Genomic DNA, 20,379 nt, shown 5'->3' with positions numbered 1-20,379 from the left:
AGCCAAAAGGAAGAATTTGAAAAGGTATGAGAAAAATGAGATAACAGATTTTGGTGGGGCTGAATGGTGGAGGGTTAGTCTAGAGAAGGAGGATGGGTGTTTTTCCCTTAGAGACCAAAGTGAGGGGGAATGGGATGGATGACCTCTACATTCTCCATTAAATAAAGTTTGATCTGCTGGTGGGGGAGGAGAGGGCTGCCACTGGGAATTTGAAAAGAGATCCTAATCAGCACTTAATGGGAGTGGGATAAAAGATCAAGGTGCATTGTGGGTTGGTCTGACTTCATGTTTCCCCCGAATTTCTCCTCGGTGCTTAGCTGACCACCTGCAGGAGCAGACAAGGTAAATATGAGCTTTACTTGGGAGTTTGGGCATTAATGAAATGGGTGAAGTAAAAGGCAAAAGGCTAAGACATTTTAGGATGTTAGCAAAAATATTTGAAATTGGCTGATAATTCTTTCCAAGTTACTTTAGAAGACAAGTGAGGAAGGATTGAAGGAGTGGAGAAATCATGAGGACAAAAATCTTAAGGAGGGGAGAGGTCGAACGGGAAGATAGCAAGCAAAAATGGGGATTTTATAAGATTTTGGGAGTAAAATAATTCTAAGTGATGGGAAAAGTCTAAAGAGTGTTGAGATTACTTATAGGTGGTTACTGAAGGGCTCCAAATTATGTTTAAGGAAGGCATAATAATTCCTATTTAATCATACATTGAAAACTGCTTACAATTTTGACAAATTAGTAAAAAAAAAAATCAGTAATTTTATTTTATTTATTTATTTATTTAATTTTTTAATTCATTTTTCCAAATTACCCCCTCCCTCCACTCCCTCCCCCCATGGCAGGTAATCCCATACATTTTACATGTGTTACAATATAACCTAGATACAATATATGTGTATAAATACCATTTTCTTGTTGCACATTAATTATTAGCTTCCGAAGGTATAAGTAACCTGGGTAGATAGACAGTAGTGCTAACAATTTACATTCGCTTCCCAGTGTTCCTTCTCTGGGTGTAGTTGTTTCTGTCCATCATTGATCCACTGGAAGTGAGTTGGCTCTTCTTTATGTTGAAGATTTCCACTTCCATCAGAATACATCCTCATACAGTATTGTTGTTGAAGTGTACAGTGATCTTCTGGTTCTGCTCATTTCACTCAGCAACAGTTGAAAATCAGTAATTTTAACAAATTAGTAAATATAACTGCATATTGTAGCTATGAGCTGTAATTTGCTTTCTGATTAGAAATTGGAAAAATCTGAGTTCAAATACTGCTTCAGACTTTTACTGACTCTGATACTTAACTCTTTTCAATGTGTTTCCTAATCTGTAAAATGGGGGTAATATGTAAAAATGAGGCACCTTTTGGAGTGTTGTTGTAAAGATTTTGTGAGAGAAAATGAACCGAGCCTATTAGAGAGGAAAGGGGAACAAGCTTTTTAACTACTAGATGCTTAGCACTGCATTAGGCTCATTGTAGATATTAAGCGATATACGTGAGTTATATTCTCTTAAAGTTGAGGGAAGGTAGGCAGACTATTTGAACTCTTCATTCCAGGTAGTCCCATAACTACTTGCAGTCCATCTTGCTCCCTAGATAGAAGAGCTTTACCCACAATTTCATTCCTTTACCAATACCAAGTAGCACCTTCTCTGTAATTTATAATTTTATTTTAAGTTTTCAGTAATTTATGATCTTTAATATAAACTTATACTTTTTTTTTTTTTTTTTTTTATCTGAGGCAATTGGATTTAAGTGACTTGCCCATGTTCAGCTAGCAAGTGTTATGTGTCTGAGGCTAGATTTGAACTCTGGTTCTCCTGACTTCAGGGCTGGTGTTCTATCTACTGCACCATCTAGCTGTTCCAAAATCTTATAATCTTAAAAGTAATTCATAAAATTAAAAAAAATCTACTCAATATGTAAATCACTGAGGGACTTGCTCAGACTCATAATCAGTAACCCAGGTCTTAGTGTAGAGGCTAGCTCCTACTATCCAATACTGTCTTTCTTAGCATTATATTTCAATTATTATCACTCTTCCTGTCTTTTATTTTTTTTTATTTTTTATTTTTTTATTTTTTAAATAGGAGGCTTTCACTGTTAAGTGTTTTGCCCAGGGTCATACAGAGACTAGTTTTGAAATTGGGTCTTCCTGACTCTAGTGCTATTATATATTTTTTTCTTTTTTTTAAATTTCATAATTATAAATTTTTTTGACAGTATATATGCATGAGCAATCTTTTTTTTATAACATTATCCCTTGTATTCATTTTTCCAAATTTTCCTCTCCCTCCCTCTATCCCCTCCCCTAGATGACAGGCAATCTCATACACTTTACATGTGTTACAATATAACCTAGATACGATATATGTGTGTAAATCCAATTTTCTTGTTGCACATTAAGTATTAGATTTCGAAGGTATAAGTAACCTGGGTAGATAGACAGTAGTGTGAACAATTTACATTCACTTCCCAGTGTTCCTTCTCTGGGTGTAGTTATTTCTGTCCATCATTGATCAACTGGAAGTGAGTTGGATCTTCTTTATGTTGAAGATTTCCACTTCCATCAGAATACATCTTCATACAGCATTGTTGTTGAAGTGTACAGTGATCTTCTGGTTCTGTTCATTTCACTCTAGTGCTGCTATTCTATCCACTGTGCCACCTAGATACCCTCTTTTTCTAAATTCTATTTGTCCCTGTGTCATGTGTAGTTTCCTTCCCTTCCCTCCCCCCCCTTAATAGTTTGATATACTCCTAGAGCTGGAGATTATCTAGTAACTCTCATTTATAGATGAAGAAACTAAATCTCAGATTTATCTCTGCATGATTTACAGTTTGTAAGCAGGAGAGCCAAGATTCAAACCCAGGTCCTCTAACTCCAAATCCAGTGCTTCTGCCACAACATCCCAGGCATATTTCCATCAGAAGTGGCTAAAAAAAAAAAAAAAAAAAAAAAAAGTCTTCTGCTTAGAGTTTAGTTATCTGGGGGAAAGGTAATAAAGGAAAAAAAAAATGAAGAGGATTCAGAGATCAGGCATGGTATTCAGGGTAGAGTTTGGTACGGATAATTCTGATAAGTCTAGTTTTGGGTTTATTTTGCATTCTGGGAAGGAAACCTTTCTGCCAGTCAGGGACTGACTTGGGGTGGGGGTGCACAACCAAGTGCAACCCTGCTCCTTAGTAGAAGTCCACTCCATAGCCTTTTTCTGTTTATTCCTGGCATCTGAAGGACAGGACAAGAATCAGCCTAGCTTCCCTTACCCAGAAACAAATGCTTTCCAGATGTGAAAGCAGCTGTTGCTGGGGAGCAGAGAGGAATGTGGTCCTAAGCCAGGTCCCTGGGACCCAGGGGCTGTGAAACTACAGCCAGATGGTGGGTTTTGCAGAACAGCTTATACAGCCAGGAAGGAAGGAACCCAGGGAACAAAGAACTCCTCTTGTTTCCACAAGGGTGCTGCTATCCCCTGCTTCTCGACCGGTCTACGCTCCAGGCCCACTTGTAGCTGGGCTGGGCAGGAAAACCTTTCTATGGTAGGTCACACAGTGCCATCCAGGATCCTTACAACTGCTGGCAGGGGCATGAATTTCTCCTACAGTGTCAGATTATAGGTTTATTTTCTTGTGTTTTGGCCTGGTAGGCATGGAAGGGGTTAACCCAGAGGGACCTTCATAAGGTCAGCTTACTTCCCCTTAAAAATATGGAGAAGTTTCCTATGAGATGGGCTGGGGGATAGGAGGAGTCTGGTTAGTGGGTGTCAGCTACTCCTTTGCAGGAGAGGGCTGGGTCTTGGCCTGGCTCAGAAGATCTAAAAGTGAGTTGGAGGGAGGACAAGGTGCTGGGACCATAGCAGCAGCTGTAGCTGGAAGAGGGAACATGGAGGTGAAGACTCACTACTGGCTCCGGGAAGGTGAGCAGAGGCTCTGGTTTTGGATTACTATATTTAGAGATGTTCCCAAGAACTTGCCTCTTAGGGGTCCTGGCTCCTCCCCCCCCCTCACTTGATGCCCTTGCCCTTTTAAAAGGAGAAGCATCTCATTGTTTGAGGATGCTGGTGAGCAGGCTGGAGGAGGGTTATTAAGCAAGAAATCACTGTAGACTGACTCTAGAGTGGGATCCCAAGGACGTCTGGGTTAGAAGCATTTTATAGGAGTTGAGCAAGGGAAATAGACTCAAAAATGCCATTTGCCAGATGAGAAAATTTGAGTCCCTGAAAAGTTAAATCATTTGTCTGAAATCTAATCTATGTAGTCAATTAAGGACAGAGTCAGGACCAGCACCTAGGCTATTGTGGTCAGAGCCCTAAATTTGGAGTCCTGTTTACTTGAATTCAAATCTGTGTCATTGATGGGTTGAGAATCTTCATGGGCCTGTTTTCCCACCTGTAATATGAAGAGGATGGAAGAGATAGCTGGTGGAGTCTAAATTTATTTCCATTACGTACCACACCTCTTTCCTAAGGAGATGAGGAGATAAAGAATAAAATGGAAGAGTGTGGGGTGCGTGTTTGTAGTGTGGGAGGTCATATAGAGTATGGGACTGAAGTAGGGTTTTATGTAGATTAAAGGAGAGAGAGGAAGTGACTTGAAGGAGGAGGGCCTCTGTAAGGTAGGGGATAAAGCTTAAATGAAATTAAGACCTGGATCTGTCATTTTAATTGCACAGTGAACTCTTAAAGTAGAAATTCCTTCTACTCTTTTGTCTGAGTCATAAATTCATAAAAGTTTATATAAAGCTTAGATGGGTGTTGTGGTTAGGACATCTTACATTTCATTAGCAAAAACAGGAGTAAGATCAGCCTGAGAGTATGTTTTGAGGGATAATATAAAGGAAAGGCAGAATGAAGGAAGGCAGCAAAGACAGTCTTGGAAACTTGGACCTTGGCCAGTCCCAGTTGGAAACTGACACCACTGGAAGTAGTTTGTCATTACATATATTCAGAGATTTCCATTCTGGGTGGTATCTCCCTTCCTCCTTCCCTCCCTCCCTTTCTTCTTATTCTCCTTGTCCCTTCCCACCTCCCATTTGGTCAAATTGTACGTGTACTTTTGTATGTATGGAGAGACTGTACCTTAGGAACCTCCACTAGACTAGGACACCCGACCTCCTGCACTTCTGTTCACTATGAATTTGATCTTGTCCAGACCCACTGTAAAGAGAGAACATTCTTCCATGGAATTAGCTAGAGTCAGGAGAATGAAGTTTGTGCCTTAATTCTGCCAGTATGTGACATTGGCCAAGACAGTATGCTACCAATCTGCCCATTTTTTTCTTAAAAGTGAAGGGGTTGAATGAGCTATCTCTTCCCTTCTTGTCCTGGTACTCTGAAATAGGAAGTTACTACCCCCTATTTCCATATACTAAATATGTTCTTTAAGAAACAGTGACCCTTCTTGGAATAAAAAATACAAAAGAATGTAAGTTGCTCGAGGATAGATTTTGTTGTTTCTGTCCGTGTTCCAAGTTTTTGGGAGGGGGTGAGGTGCAGTGGAGAGTGGGTAGAGGTGGTAGGGGTTGCTATCCAGACTTATAATTTCACTGGCTAGAGAACTTAGGTGTGGGATTGCTGCTACTGGCACAAATGTGAACCACCTTTGTAATATGTTGTCTTAGGGAATTGTCTGAAGATACTGGGAAATATAAATGACTTATAAAGAGTCTAAATATTTGCTAGAGATCCTCCATCCCTTATAACATGCTTCCTCTTTCCCATAGCACAAAGCTGGTACTTAATAAAAGTATGGTTTGGAGAAGAAAGCTACCTAGCTGTTGCAGAATGTAAGAAACTTATTACAGACCAATGCTCCTTTGGGGTGATGATGATGATGATAATGATGATGTGTAATTAAACTTTGGGACAGCTAGATGCTGTGATCACAAGACAACTTGGAAGCCAAATCTTTTAGTGTTTATTTTCCTGGGACAAGGAAACACACTAGCCACACACAGGATCACTGCACTATACATCAAACACCATATTATTGCTGTTGCAAAGACCCTATCTGTCTTCTCCCCACCCTAGTTAAATTCAACTCAACTAACATTTGTTAAGTGCTTGTCATATATATATATATATATATACACAAAAGACATATATACTTTATCCCCACTAAACTGCAAAGACCTGACTAAGGATTTTAACAGGCTATTAGTGTTTCCTCCACCCTATTGCTTCACTCCTTTAATAAACTAGCCCATTGCTGTAATTACCTTATCCAAAGGATCAAGGTCCTTCTCTTCCTTCCCCCACCCCCAGTCTATTTGCTTCCTCTTATCCCAGGAGTTCAGCTGTGCAACCTTCTTTATGATTCTAATGTTTGTTGGGGATGAAGAAAAAAAATACTGCTCTGGGAAGGTGAATTGGAGATCCTTGGTAATATATCTGGAATTAAGGATAGGCTGCTGAGTAGGACATATTAAAATAATCACTAGAGCTCTGACATGGTGCCTATATACAAGGTATTTTGAAAATATTATCTAGGAAATAGATCCCCATTTTACAGTTGAGGAAACTGAAGGGAAAAGAGATTGATTAAATGATTTACTTAGCTAGTAAGCTCAAGAAGTACAGTTGAATTCAAATCTTCCTTAATTCAGGTCCAATGCTCTATCCTCTGTACTATTCATCTATTTTCTTTTTTTGAGGCAATTGGGGGAAGTGACTTGCCCACTTCATACAGGTAGGATGTTTTAAGTGTCTGAGGCTAGATTTGAATTCAGGTCTTCTGGACTACAGAACTGATGTGCCATCTAGCTGCTCCCTCCCCCCCCCCCCCCATCTATTTTTAACACAAGATTACATCAAAGACCACTTTTAATAAGGATAAGAATTGCTCATTTATTAAGCACCTAATAGGTCAGGCACTGTCCTAGGTGCTGAGGATACAAAAACAAAACAGTCCCTTTTCCTCCAGGAATTTGTCTTGCAATGAACAGCCACATGAGCCTAGATACAGAAATCCATGAAAAAGGCCTTTGGAAAGTATAGAATCTAATTCCTTGGAGAATTAGGAAAAATTGCCTGTAGAAAGTGGCATGTTTAAGCTGGGCGTTGAAAAGAACCACAGGTTCCAAGAGGCATGAATAAGGGAGGAGAACATTCCTGGCACACGGGATTTATTTTTTACACCAAAAACTTCTGTCCTATGTGGTATGTAAAACTTGACGGCCTTGGAGTCTATATCAGTAGAAAGAAATTTGCTATGGGGGGCAGCTAGGTGGCGCAGTGGATAGAGCACCAGCCCTGAAGTCAGGAGGATCTGAGTTCAAATATCATCTCAGACAACTTAACACTTACTAGCTGGGTGACCTTGGACAAGTCACTTACCTCAGAAAAAATAAAACAAATAAAAAACCCTATCTATAGTGAAGGCTCAAAGTCTAGAGGGGATAATTTGTGTGTATGGTGGGATGCAGGAAACTATTTTCATTTTATTTTCTCAATAACATGTAAACAAAAAAATTTCTAATATATCTTTCAAATTTTGTTTCCCTGTGTCTTGCCTTCCTTTTCCTTGCTTGAGAAGGTAAGCAATTTAATATAGATAATGTATATTGCAGTCAAGTAAAACATTTCCATAAAAGAACAAGTTGTTTAAGGTATCTAATCACTGCCTATCCCTTTTCTGTCAACAAGAGGATCTGATCCTAGGACATCTTGGGATTAGTGGCAGAACTGGGCCTCCAGGGGCAGCCAGGTGGTGCAGTGAATAGAACACCAGCCCTGAAGTCAGCACCTGAGTTCTAATATGGTCTCAAATATTTAACACTTCCTAGTTGTGTGGCCCTGGGCAAGTCACTTAACACCCCCCCCCCCCCAAAACTGAGTCCCTAAAACCTTCCCCTTTCCCAGCTTCCTCTCCCCAATCCCTTCATCCTTCTGACCTTCATCCTATTTAGTTGTGGTGGAATGGGCTGGATGTTGGCTCGCTGAGGGACGCCCAGTTCTCACAGTACAAACATGTTTTTCTGAAACTCATAGGAAGTGCCCCACTGAGTTGGCCCAGAGCCCTATCCTGACTCACTTTGGGGCTGAATGCAGGGAAACCATAACTGCTGCTTCCCATTCTTAAGTCAGCTTTCTCCACCCCCAGGTGACCACACCCATCTAAAGGTCTGATGGTATATCAGGTGGTCTTTAATAAAAACCTTACCTTAACCACCTTCTGCCTAATCAGCATCACTTCTGGTCATAAGTCTATATTACATACCCAGAGCCCAAAAGTTCTAGTCCATTTTGACTGATCTTGTCTCTGTTCTCCAGCTTGAAGGTAGGATAATGGACTTGGATCTTGAGTAGCTGTGTGATTGAGCAAATCTTACTCTCTTTCAGCCTTTGTTCCTCAGTTACCCATGGAATCTAAGATTTGGATAAGATAGGAAGCTTTGTTGAGTCTTATTAGTGGATCTGTGACATAGTGGATGTTGGGACTGGAATGGAGTCTAGATAACTAGTATTTTAGGCTCACTGGGCCATTTCTTGCTTACTCAACATTGTGCGATTCTCCTGAGCCCAAGAATTTGCTTTAGAGGCATAGCAGAAAAAATACTGGTCTTCAAGTCAGAAGGAGTCTTGAGTTCAAATCCTGCCCCTAACATATAGTAGTTTCATGATCTTGGGCAAGTCATTTGCCCAGTGACTTTAAGACTGTTCACCTATAGAAGAGAAATTAATAAAACTAATAATATTTGTAATATCCACATCACAGGGTTGTTTGAGGACCAAATGAGAGGATGTGTTTTTGAGTTGTTATATTACCATGTTTTATTCCCAAACTCTGTACCATCTACTAGTATTTTGGTGGTGAAAGATGTGACCAGGAACAGTTTAGAATCATTTTTAGTGCATAAGGCTTGCCACAGCTGGATGTTTAGGGTATGTTGCTAAATAAGGCTGAAATATTGTTACTGGTAGTCATGGAACATTATCCTATTCTACCCAGCAGCCCACTTTTGGATGTTTCTCTCCCTTCCTCCCTCCCCTCACTCCCAACTTGACATTCAGTGCTTTTCTGCCTTCTTACTATATCCTCCTGGATCTGTGCTAGTATTAGGGTCATATTAGGACCTAACCTTTTGTTCTTAAATTGCACTGATGCAGAGGTTTCTTTTTCTCTTTTCCTTTAATTTTAGGAAGACCTAATTGCCCTCTGGGGACTAGTTTCTAGCCCCCATTGGCAATGAGTCATTTTTCTCCTCCTCCATCCTAGAGAAAACATTAGCCACTGCCTCCAAAACAGTGGGAAAACCCTCTGCACAGGCAAAAGAGCAGGAGAATTCAGACCACAGAAAGGATAGCTCATCTCAATGCATTTCTTAGGAGATTTTTGCCATATTGAATAGATGAGGGCATCCAGAGTATACTTTTAGGTACCAGTTTGAAGCATACTAACCCCATCCCCAAATCCTAGAACTCCCTTTTGTCATTTCCCATCCCTGTGAGGCAACATTCTTTTTTTTTTAAATTAATTTTATAATTATAACATTTTTTTTGACAGTACATATGCATAGATAATTTTTTTTTTTTTTACAACATTATCCCTTGTACTCCCTTCTGTTCCAAATTTTTCCCCTCTTTCCCTCCACCCCCTACCCTAGATGGCAGGCATTCCTATACATATTAAATATCTTATAGTATATGCTTAATACAATATATATGTGCAGAACTGAATTTTGTTGTTGTTGTTGTTGCAAAGGAAGAATTGGATTCGGAAGGTAAAAATAATCTGGGAAGAAAAACAAACAAACAAATGCTCACAGTTTATATTCATTTCCCAGTGTTCCTTTTCTGGATGTAGCTGATTCTGTCCATCATTGACCAATTGGAATTGGATTAGCTCTTCTCTATGTTGAAGATATCCACTTCCATCAGAATGCATCCTCATACAGTATCATTGTTGAAGTATAATGATCTCCTAGTTCTGCTCGTTTCACTCAGCATCAGTTGATGTCTCTCCAAGCCTCTCTGTATTCCTCCTGTTAGTCATTTCTTACAGAACAATAATATTCCATAACATTCATATACCGTAATTTACTCAACCATTCTCCAATTGATGGGCATCCATTCATTTTCCAGTTTCTAGCCACTACAAAAAGGGCTGCCACAAACATTTTGGCACATACAGGTCCCTTTCCCTTCTTTAGTATTTGCCGGTAGTAGCATTGCTGGGTCAAAGGCTATGCACAGTTTGATAACTTTTTTGGGCATAATTCCAGATTGCTCTCCAGAATGGTTGGATTTTTTCACAACTCCACCAACAATGCATCAGTGTCCCAGTTTTCCCACAGCCCCTCCAACATTCATCATTATTTGTTCCTGTCATCTTAGCCAATCTGACAGGTGTGTAATGGTATCTCAGAGTTGTCTTAACTTGCATTTCTCTGATCAATAGTGATTTGGAACACTCTTTCATATGAGTGGAAATAGTTTTAATTTCATCATCTGAAAATTGTCTGTTCATATCCTTTGACCATTTATCAATTGAGAATGGCTTGATTTCTTGTAAATTAAAGTCAATTCTCTGTATATTTTGGAGATGAGGCCTTTATCAGAACCTTTAATTGTAAAAATGTTTTCCCAATTTGTTACTTCCCTTCTAATCTTGTTTGCATTAGTTTTGTTTGTGCAAAAACTTTTTAATTTGATGTAATCAAAATTTTCTATTTTGTGATCAATAATGATCTAGTTCTCCTTTGGACACAAATCCCTTCCTCCTCCACAAGTCTGAGAGGTAAACTATCCTATGTTCTTCTAATTTATTTATGATCTTGTTCTTTATACCTAAATCTTGGACCCAATTTGATCTTATCTTAGTATGTGGTATTAAATGTGGGTACATGCCTAGTTTCTGCCATACTAATTTCTAGTTTTCCCAGCAGTTTTTGTCAAATAATGAATTCTTATCCCAAAAGTTGGGATCTTTGGGTTTGTCAAACACTAGATTGCTATTTTTATTCACTATTTTTCTCTGTGAACTTAACCTATTCCACTGATCAACTAGTCTATTTCTTAGCCAATACCAAATGGTTTTGGTGACTGTTGCTTTCAGGTACAGCTAGACACCTTCACTTAATTTTTTTTTTTCATTACTTCCCTTGAAATTCTCGACCTTTTGTTCTTCCATATGAATTCTGTTGTTATTTTTTCTAGGTCACTAAAATAGTTTCTAGAGAGTCTGATTGGTATAGCACTAAATAAATAGATTAGTTTAGGGAGTATTGTCTTAATTATATTTGCTCGGCCTATCCAAGAGCACTGAATGTCTTTCCAATTATTTAAATCTAACTATTTTTGTGGCAAGTGTTTTGTAATTTTGCTCATATAATTCCTGACTCTCCTTTGGTAGATATATTCCCAAATATTTTATACTATCGACCGTTATTTTGAATGGAATTTCTTTTTGTATCTCTTGGTCTTGGATTGTGTTGGTAATGTATAAAAATGCTGAGGATTTATGTGGATTAATTTTGTATCCTGCAACTTTGCTAAAGTTATGAATTATTTCTAATAGCTTTTTAGCAGAGTCTTTGGGCATCATGTCATCTGCAAAGAGTGATAGATAGTTTGATTTCCTCATTTCCTACTCTAATTCCTTGAATCTCTTTCTCTGTTCTTATTGCCGAGGCTAGCATTTCTAGTACTTTATTGAATAGTAATGGTGATAGTGGGCAACCTTGTTTCACTCCTGATCTTACAGGGAAAGGTTCCAGTTTATCACCATTACATATGATGTTTACTCATGGTTTTAAATATGTGCTCCTTATTATTTTAAAGAATAGTCCATTTATTCCTATATTCTCAAGCACTTTTAGTATAGGAATGGGTGTTGGATTTTATCAAATGCTTTTTCTGCATCTATTGAGATGATCATATGGTTTTTATTAATTTGATTATTAATATGGTCAATTATACTAATAGTTTTCCTAATATTAAACCAGCCCTGCATTTCTGGTATAAATCCTAGTGAGGCAACATTCTTGGCAAGTCTGTGACCTTCTCTACTATATCACTGAGATCATACCTTCTGCCTTTCTTTCATTCAGACAATGAGGACATCTTGAGTAGTCCTACTCCTACTAGACTTCAGCCATTGAGTTTGAGAATATCCTAGCCAACATGGCTTGGATGATATGGGGAACTGGAAAAAGCCCTGAGATTTGTAGCTTCAGGAACATAGTCCAGCTATTATTTTGGCAGGGCTGACTAGCAGCTCAAAGTGCTACCAGGATGTGAAGTCTGAAAATTAAATTCCCCCATAGCTCAGCTCCTGGAAGTCTTTATGAGGGCAATTGAAGACTAATCCTGATGTCAAACAAGGAAACTGGCATGTTCCCTATGTTTATTTTCCTTTTTAATTTTTTTGCACATGTCTGATTGGCTCCTAATTCGAGGAGGATTATGTTTTTAAAGATAGAGGGCTCTTAATCTTGTTTAAATACCTCATTTTACAAGTGAGGGCCAAAGGGTTTATGTGATCCAGCAAATTAGAGGAAGAATTAGGCCTTCTAAAACCTTTTCCTCTTTATCCACAGGGCCTCTCAAACTCATCATAAACCGGCCTGACTGTTTTAGGCTGGATCTGTGACTGCATTGAGAATATATAGGGAACATGTAATAAGGAAATTTCTTCTCCCAGTGCATATTGGCAGCTTCTCTTCAGCTCAATCTTGGAATTGATTGGTGTCATAGGACAGACTTGAAGCTCAGTCTTCTTGATTCTGAGATTATCTCTCTATTCACTGTCATATTGCCACTCATTCTTAAATTATATATTTAAAAAATGTATATAAAACATAATATGTATATCATATGTATATGTATGTATATATTACATGTAAATATGTATAAATAAAAATAAAAATTTTCCTGTCTTTAACCCTAACACTACCTCAGGAACATAGTCCAGATACTATTTTGATGGGGGTATAAGTGTAACTGTCCCATCATTCACTATGCTGGTAGCCAAGGTACCTGTGGGGAACTCCAAAGTAGCCTAACTCCTCCGTATAGTTGGAGGGTCTTTCTCTTAGGTGACTTCCACTAATTGTTATGTAGTAAAAGTTTGGAGTCAGATGTGGATCAAATGTCTCCCTACCCCTGGAAATTAATAAACAAGTATAATTTGGCATTTAGAATTTTTCATGCCTGGTCCTAGTGGTTGGGATGAAACAAATCCTACCTTCAAAGAGCTCACCTGCTGATGAGAGACATTATTGGTTAAATAATATACATACAGAGAAGCTACAACAATATTGAAAGGATTTTCCCAGTTGCCCCAGCTGTTAATGCCTAATATTAATATTGTTCAGTTGTATCTGACCTTTCCTGACCCCATTTAGGGTTTTCTTGGCAAAAGACAGTAAGTAATTTGTTATTTTCTTCCCCAGCTCATTATTTAGATGAGGAAATTGAGGCAAATAGGAATAAGTGACACAGCCAGTTAAGTGTCTGAGTGAGGGTGGATTTCAACACAGGTTTTCCTGACTGTAGGTCCAGTATTCTATTGATAGTACCACCTAGCTGCTATAAGCCCTTTAGAGAAAGTATCCAAGGATGATAAAAGCAAAACATTCAAGACAGGAGGGACAGCTAATGCAAAGGCAAAAGAAATGGAAGATTGAGTATTGTTTCTAAAAATAACAAGTAAACCAATAGGGTCTAAAAGAAGGGGTTAGAATAGTTGCCCTCTATGGTCTGTTCCAGTGTTAAATCCTATGATACTAATTGCTTCCCACTAAGGTGCTCTTTGGTAACCTTAAGGTGCTGCTGTCACCTTAAGTTTGTGGAAATTTGATTTGCAAAGGGATCATTTGTACCTCAAGGGATCATCTGAATAATAGTGGGCAGAAGATGGTAGAAGTGGTACAAAAGGGGTCATATCTTGCCCAAATCTTACTCAGATTTGGGATTTGAGATTTAATATTATCTCATCCAATTATCTATCTACATTTGGGTCCTCTGATAAAGAAAAGACCACTTTTTCCTGGCTGACCTATATGGATCAGAGGTGGAGATCAACAGAGCTAGAAGAATCATCAGCATTCATCAGGTTCCAATTTATTCGTATTGTAAATGTTTTTTTTTTAATTTTTTATTTTATTTTATAATTATAACATTTTTGACAGTACATATGCATGGGTAATTTTTTACAACATTATCCCTTGCACTTACTTCTATTCAGATTTTTTCCCTTCCTCCCCCAACCCCCTCCCCCAGATGGCAAGCAGTCTTATAAATGTTAAATATATTACAGTATAATTTAGAGACAATGTATGTGTGTAGAACCGAATTTTTTGTTGCACAGGAAGAATTGGATTCAGAAGGTAAAAATAACAGTTTACATTCATTTCCCAGTGTTCCTTTTCTGGGTGTAGTTGGTTCTGTCCATCATTAATCAATTGGAATTGGATTAGCTCTTCTCTATGTTGAAGAAATCCACTTCCATCAGCATACATCCTCGTACAGTATCATTGTTGAAGTGTATAATGATCTTCTGGTTCTGCTCGTTTCACTCAGCATCAGTTGATGTAAGTCTCTCCAAGCCTCTCTGTATTTCTCCTGTTGGTCATTTCTTATAGAACAATAATATTCCATAACATTCATATACCATAGTTTACCCAACCATTCTCCAATTGATGGACATCCATTCATCTTCCAGCTTCTAGCCACTATGAAAAGGGCTGCCACAAACATTTTGGCACATACAGGACCCTTTCCCTTCTCTAGTAGTTCCTTGGGGTATACGTATTGTAAATGTTTTATCAGCTCTCTCCTCATAGTCCCCTAGTGCCCAGAAGTTACCTTCTCTCCCCTCCTGCCTCTCTCCCAACCTTTTAGTGCCATTTATTCAATGGCATCCAGGTTCATTTTCAATTCCCTATTTCTCGAAAGGCATACTCAAAAAGGGTTGGGTAATTTGCTCCAAGGTTGCATGCCGAAAATAAGAATCCCAGACTCATGTTCCTGTTTATATTGCAGTATCCTTTGACCAATCAAATTGTCCTGATGTGGTTTTTTTTTTTTTTCTTTCTAAAAGCTATACTGCTGTGTTTTGTATCTCCTTGGAATATGCTCTCCTTATCTCTACCTCTTAGAGTTTGCTGTATCTTAACTTTCTCATTCAGCTCAGATTCCACTGCCCATGCAAAGACTTTCCTACACAAGACTTAATACTCCCTCTTGAAATGACTTTATCTGATTTTTACTCGTATATTTCACATTCCCTAACTGTACCTAAATCTATGATTTCCTTGGTATTGGGAACCTCCAGGTGAGGAAATACTCTATGAATACAGTTTTTATCTATATCTTTGCAATTTAAGTATTAAGGAACTTCTCAGACCACTGGGAATTTGTGACCTATCTAGGATCATTACAGTTGGCATGTGTTGAAAGTGTCTCTTGAACCCCAGATCTTCCTGGCTTTGAGGTGAACTCTCCAGTAAGTAGATCCAGCTGCCTGTCTTGCTGGGCTCATAGCTAATGCTTAATAAGTGTTTGAATTGTCATTCATTTCTTACTGAGTCCTAATTTCTAATGTTCTTTTGAGCCCATTCTTTTCACCTTGAGCTATCCTTCCCTGAAGAAATTGCTGAAATGGGCTTGATCTCATCCCTCACCTGAGTCCTAAATGCATGGGAAGTCCAAAATGTTTGGTTCAGTCCTAGATTCTCTGTAATCTTGGATTGCTTCAAAGTTATTTTACTTGGATTAGGTTTCACTGAGTAGAAAGGACAAGGATGACGTCTTTTATGCAGGGCTTGGACATCATTTGGTTAATGGATTGATAAATATAGATGTGTCTATTTTTAGAAATCCATAGTGGGCAGCTAGATGGTGTAAAGGACAGAGAACCAGTCCTGGTATCCAGAGAAGCTGAGGTCAAATTTGAATTCAGACACATAACTAGCTGTGACCTTAGGCAGCTCACTTAAACCTAATTGCCTCCCCTGCCAAAAAATAAAAATCCTTAGGGAAGGGGTCCCCCAATGTCCTAATTGAGTGCTATGTCAGCAATGTGATCCTCTAGTTGAAAATGGGAATATGATCCGTGGGTATAAATAGGAATGCATACAGCATATAGCAGTCACAAAGTGATTCTCCTGCTGTGCTCAGAGTTGGCAAGTATTTTTATGTGAATTATGTGAATTTATGTGAATTTGGGGGGGTCTAGAATTAGAATGTTGGAGGAAGCTTGATATAATGGAAAGAATATTATATCAGGTATCAGGAGTCCTGAATTTGAATTGTGACCTTGACAGTTCTGAACTAAAATGGGAAGATTGCTAGCATTTATATAATGCTTTAAATTTAAAGCACTTTATAAAATTTTTTTCATTTGATTGTCAAAACAATCCTGGGAAATAGGTGCTATTATCTCACTTTACAGCTGAGGAAACTGAGGCAGACAAGTTAAATGACTTGCCTAAGATCCCACAGAAAGCAGGTGTCTGAGATTGGATCATGTACCTCCTAGCTGCCAAAGACAAGAAGAATAGAACTGTGTAAACCTGTGAAACTGTTCCCACGAAACCTAATGGCAGGTAGGTGGTATAATGGATAGAACATTGAACTGGAAGCCTGGAAAACAAGTTCAAATCTGGCCTCAAAAACTTAGATAGCTTGGTGACCTCAACAAATCATTTAACCACTGTCTGCCCCTACCTGTAAAATGGGGATGATAATACCATTTTCCTCCCAGGATTGTTGAGAGGAGAATTCGATCATATTTGTAAAGCACTTTGCCAGCTTTAAAGTGCTATAGAAATGCTAGCTGTTAAAATGATAATGAGGATGGTTGGATTACCTACCCCACAGGATTGTGAGCAAAAGCACATGGTAATTTGCTTGTAAACCTTACAGTGCTTATATTTTTGTAAGCCTCAAAACATTATATACAAAATGTGAGCTGTCATTATTGTTATTAATAATAATCCTCAAGTCAATGGAGATTTAGAAAATTTAGAGAATTCAGGAGGTCAGCAAAGAAAAGGATTAAAAGCCTCAAAGAGATACCTTCCTTCATTATGCCAAAAGAATGTATTTTTGTTGGGTTGCTCAGGAAATGGAGTAGATATATCTCCATTCCCACCATAATAAGACAGGGGAATCACAGTCTGCGTCCCCCTCCCCCCATTTGTAACTGAAACAAATCTCCAAAAAGCACTTAGGTTAGTTAGTAGCAAGAATTTTCGAGCATATGTTTTGTGAGGACATTTTTATCAAAGAAAATTGTGGAATCTTTATTAAAATTAGACTCCAGGTCACAGAATCAGGATCTGGAGAGGACCTTAGAAGTCTTGTAGTAGCCTAACCTTTTCATTTCACAAATGAAGGAACTGAGGCTTAGGAGGTAAAGCATGGGAACTTTGATTTGAACGGGACCCCTTTCTCACACCACAGGGCTCTTTTTTGCTCTATGACTTGAAAAAGGGTTGATAATTTCTCTTTCCAGGTAATCTCTCCTAAAGCCTGAAAACTACTTAGATCCCTCTAAACAACTAGATTCAGAGTAGAGGAGCTGGCTTTAAACTCCAGCTCTACTAATGACTATATGTTTCCTTGAACAAGTCACGAGCTCTCTGTCTCAGGTTCTTTATTTGTAAAGGGTGGTAGTGGAACTAGATGACCTCAGGTCCTAGATACCCTTAACTAGTTGTTCATCCTTTTTTGCTACCAGACATTTCTTTCTTGTCCTAAGCAGCTTTTCTTCTGCTATAATTGAAAGCCATTTCCTCCTGGAGATCATTTAAAACCCTTGGTGACATTCTCCTTGCTGTGCTTCAAAACTCAGACAGCCCATTGGGGTGCTTTTTTCAGACTGTAACCTGACACTGTTTGCTTCCAGCAGGGCCTGCGTGCTGTTGACCAATCCCTTTGCCATTATCTCTTCTCTGGAGTCCTAGGGAAAGTGTGGACCTGAACCATTGAACGTGACCTTCGCCTGTCTCAGCTCTGGTTAATTTTTACCTCTTAATGCTGCTGCTCGTGGTCCTCCCCTCACCCTGTTCTATAAAAGCCCAGGACAAGTGCTACAGACCTCTCTTCTCCCACATCCAGTCCCCTTCACCTCCATCCCCCACCCCTTTACACTGCCATCATGGGCAAAGGCTTCTTCATCTCTAAGACGCTGGGCATCGTCGGCATTCTTTTTGCTGTAACAGCTGTGGCAACCATCATCGCCCTGTCGGTGGTATACTCCCAGGAAAAAAACAAGAATTCAGCGGGATCAGGGGATCTCACCACTACTCCGGCCACCACTACTTCGGCCACCACTACTTCGGCCACCACTACTCCGGACGCCACTACGACTCCAGATCCAAACTTGCCCTGGAACAAATATCGGCTGCCAATGACTCTGATCCCTGAGAATTACAAAGTGACACTAAGACCCTATTTGACCCCAAATGAACAAGGTTTATATGTCTTTTTCGGTAACAGCACCGTTCGCTTCCTTTGTAAAGAGGCAACCAACGTCATTATCATCCACAGTAAAAAGCTCAATTATACAATGAAGGATGGCCACCATGTGAGTCTGAAGGGAGTAGGCCTCCAGCCCCCCCAGATTGATAAGACAGAGCTGGTGATACCAACTGACTATTTGGTCGTGCATCTGAAAAGTGACCTGAAAGCTGGCAGTTACTATGAGATGGAGAGCACTTTCGTTGGAGAGTTGGCTGATGATCTGGCTGGTTTTTATCGCAGTGAATATGTGGAAGATAATGTAACAAAGTAAGAATTGGGGCCTAGCTGTGGTGAGGGTTTTTTTTTTATAAAAAGAGGAATTAGGAGTTTGGGGTTCTGAAGAACAAAGACCCAATAATAGCCATCACTCACAACAATATAGTGGAAGTTGGCCAAAGATGAGATACAAATAGGAACCCCATGTCATTTGAGAGTTGGTCATGGGAAGAAGAGATCCCCTAGAGAAGAGGAGAAAAGAACCTTATGGTTTTTCCCATTGTAGAAACCAGTCAGTCTTTGTGGTTTGGGTCTAGCGAGCTTGTATTTCATGGAAAGGCATTGTGGTGCTATGGAATGATCATAGTATTGAGAGATAGAAGACCTGAGTCTGAGTCTTGATTCTACTGTTTCCTTAGCTATTAGACTTTCTTTGAGAATCATTTTCATCTGTACAATGCAGATAATCAAGTTTGCCTTTCCTATCTCACACATTGTGAATTGCAGATCAGGTACTGTTTTGCAATTAGTCTTACCGTTGCCTGAGCCAGTGAGATGACAGATGGTAAGACTAGATTGTAACTTTGAGAAAACCACTTAAGTCTAAGTTACAAGCTAGTCTTTGTCAATTTGTAATAAAATTTGACCCCAAAGGATTGACTTAGGAAAGTGGGAAAGTAGGTATGGAATAATAATAAAATGAGTGTGTTTGCCATCCTACTATCCTCCTTGCCTCATACCATTGCATCCTTGGAAGCAGCCTTGGATCTGGCCTGGTAGACTACCCCTTACAAAAAAGGTTGGGCCTCAGATGTTTATCTGTGACAGCAACACTGTCCTAGGCAGTTGGGGGGAAGTCTGAATCAGCCTTACAATATCCCTGAAGGATCACAGAAAATCTGGGTTAATTCAAAGGTTGACTCAAGGATTCTGAACCCAGGCACTTAATAGAGCACCATTCATACCTACCATATAGAAATTCTAAACTTGTGCATTTGTCCTTGAATTAATCCAGTTTTTCCAAGGTCTTCTGGAAAGGTAATTGTAGGGATTGCTGAAGCAGCTGTACATATGTTCCTTATCCAGCCTGACCCATGGGTTGGATTGTTCAGTGGTTTTTGCAAGGACTCCAGAATTTATATCCTATTTGTTTTTCTGTTGACAGCTAATTGAGACAACAAACCAGCCCCTCTGTGGTTGCTCTGATACATAGAGGGTATTCTTTTAATAACAGCAAGGATTTACAAAGCCCTTTAAAGTTCACAAAGGGTTTCACATACGTTTGTTCCTTTGCTCCTCACAGCAACCCGGTGGAGTGTTTTTTGCAGATAAGAATACAGCCTGAAAAAGAGCCAGAGACTTGACCAGGTTACACAACTAGAAACTGAGGCCAGTTTTGAACTCGGGTCTTCTTGACTCCAAGCCTGGCACTCTACCCACTGTGTCCCCTTCCCCTTCCCTGGGTTCAGGCAGCCTTCAGGAGTATGAAGTGTAGCTTGGGGCTTCACTTTCTCTTGTCTGCAAAAAGAACATAATAACAAGCTGCAGTACAGTACATAGCAAAGATAGTCAAATGTTGGTACTTATTACCAGTATGATTTTGGACGAGTCGCTTTCTGACTTCAGTCTTCTCATCTCTAAATGAGGGCTTTGCAGTTCCCTTGAGTCCTGTGACCTATAAAAGGTGCTAC

At 39.3% G+C, this 20,379-nt stretch overlaps 1 protein-coding gene across 3 annotated transcripts in view; it reads left to right on the top strand.

Annotated features, from left to right (window-relative positions):
• The first annotated feature begins 232 nt into the window (after positions 1–232).
• The window catches only part of ANPEP (alanyl aminopeptidase, membrane), a 36,969-nt gene continuing 16,822 nt past the window's right edge, over positions 233–20,379 (top strand). Inside the window, exons 1-2 of one of the 3 annotated variants that reach the window (XM_074295153.1) lie at positions 233–342; positions 17,856–18,739. In XM_074295153.1, coding sequence (XP_074151254.1) covers positions 18,108–18,739 — 632 coding nt within the window. In that variant the 5' untranslated portion in view covers positions 233–342; positions 17,856–18,107. Of the gene's footprint in view, positions 343–3,783; positions 3,920–17,855; positions 18,740–20,379 lie in introns of those variants that run through there. The other 2 variants (XM_074295151.1, XM_074295152.1) reach the window with 2 other exon arrangements.

This window comes from Sminthopsis crassicaudata, chromosome 2, assembly GCF_048593235.1.
Source record: "Sminthopsis crassicaudata isolate SCR6 chromosome 2, ASM4859323v1, whole genome shotgun sequence".
NCBI lineage: Eukaryota > Metazoa > Chordata > Mammalia > Dasyuromorphia > Dasyuridae > Sminthopsis > Sminthopsis crassicaudata.
The sequence above is the reverse complement of the archived record's forward strand: the minus strand, read 5'-3'. Positions and strand labels throughout refer to the sequence as shown.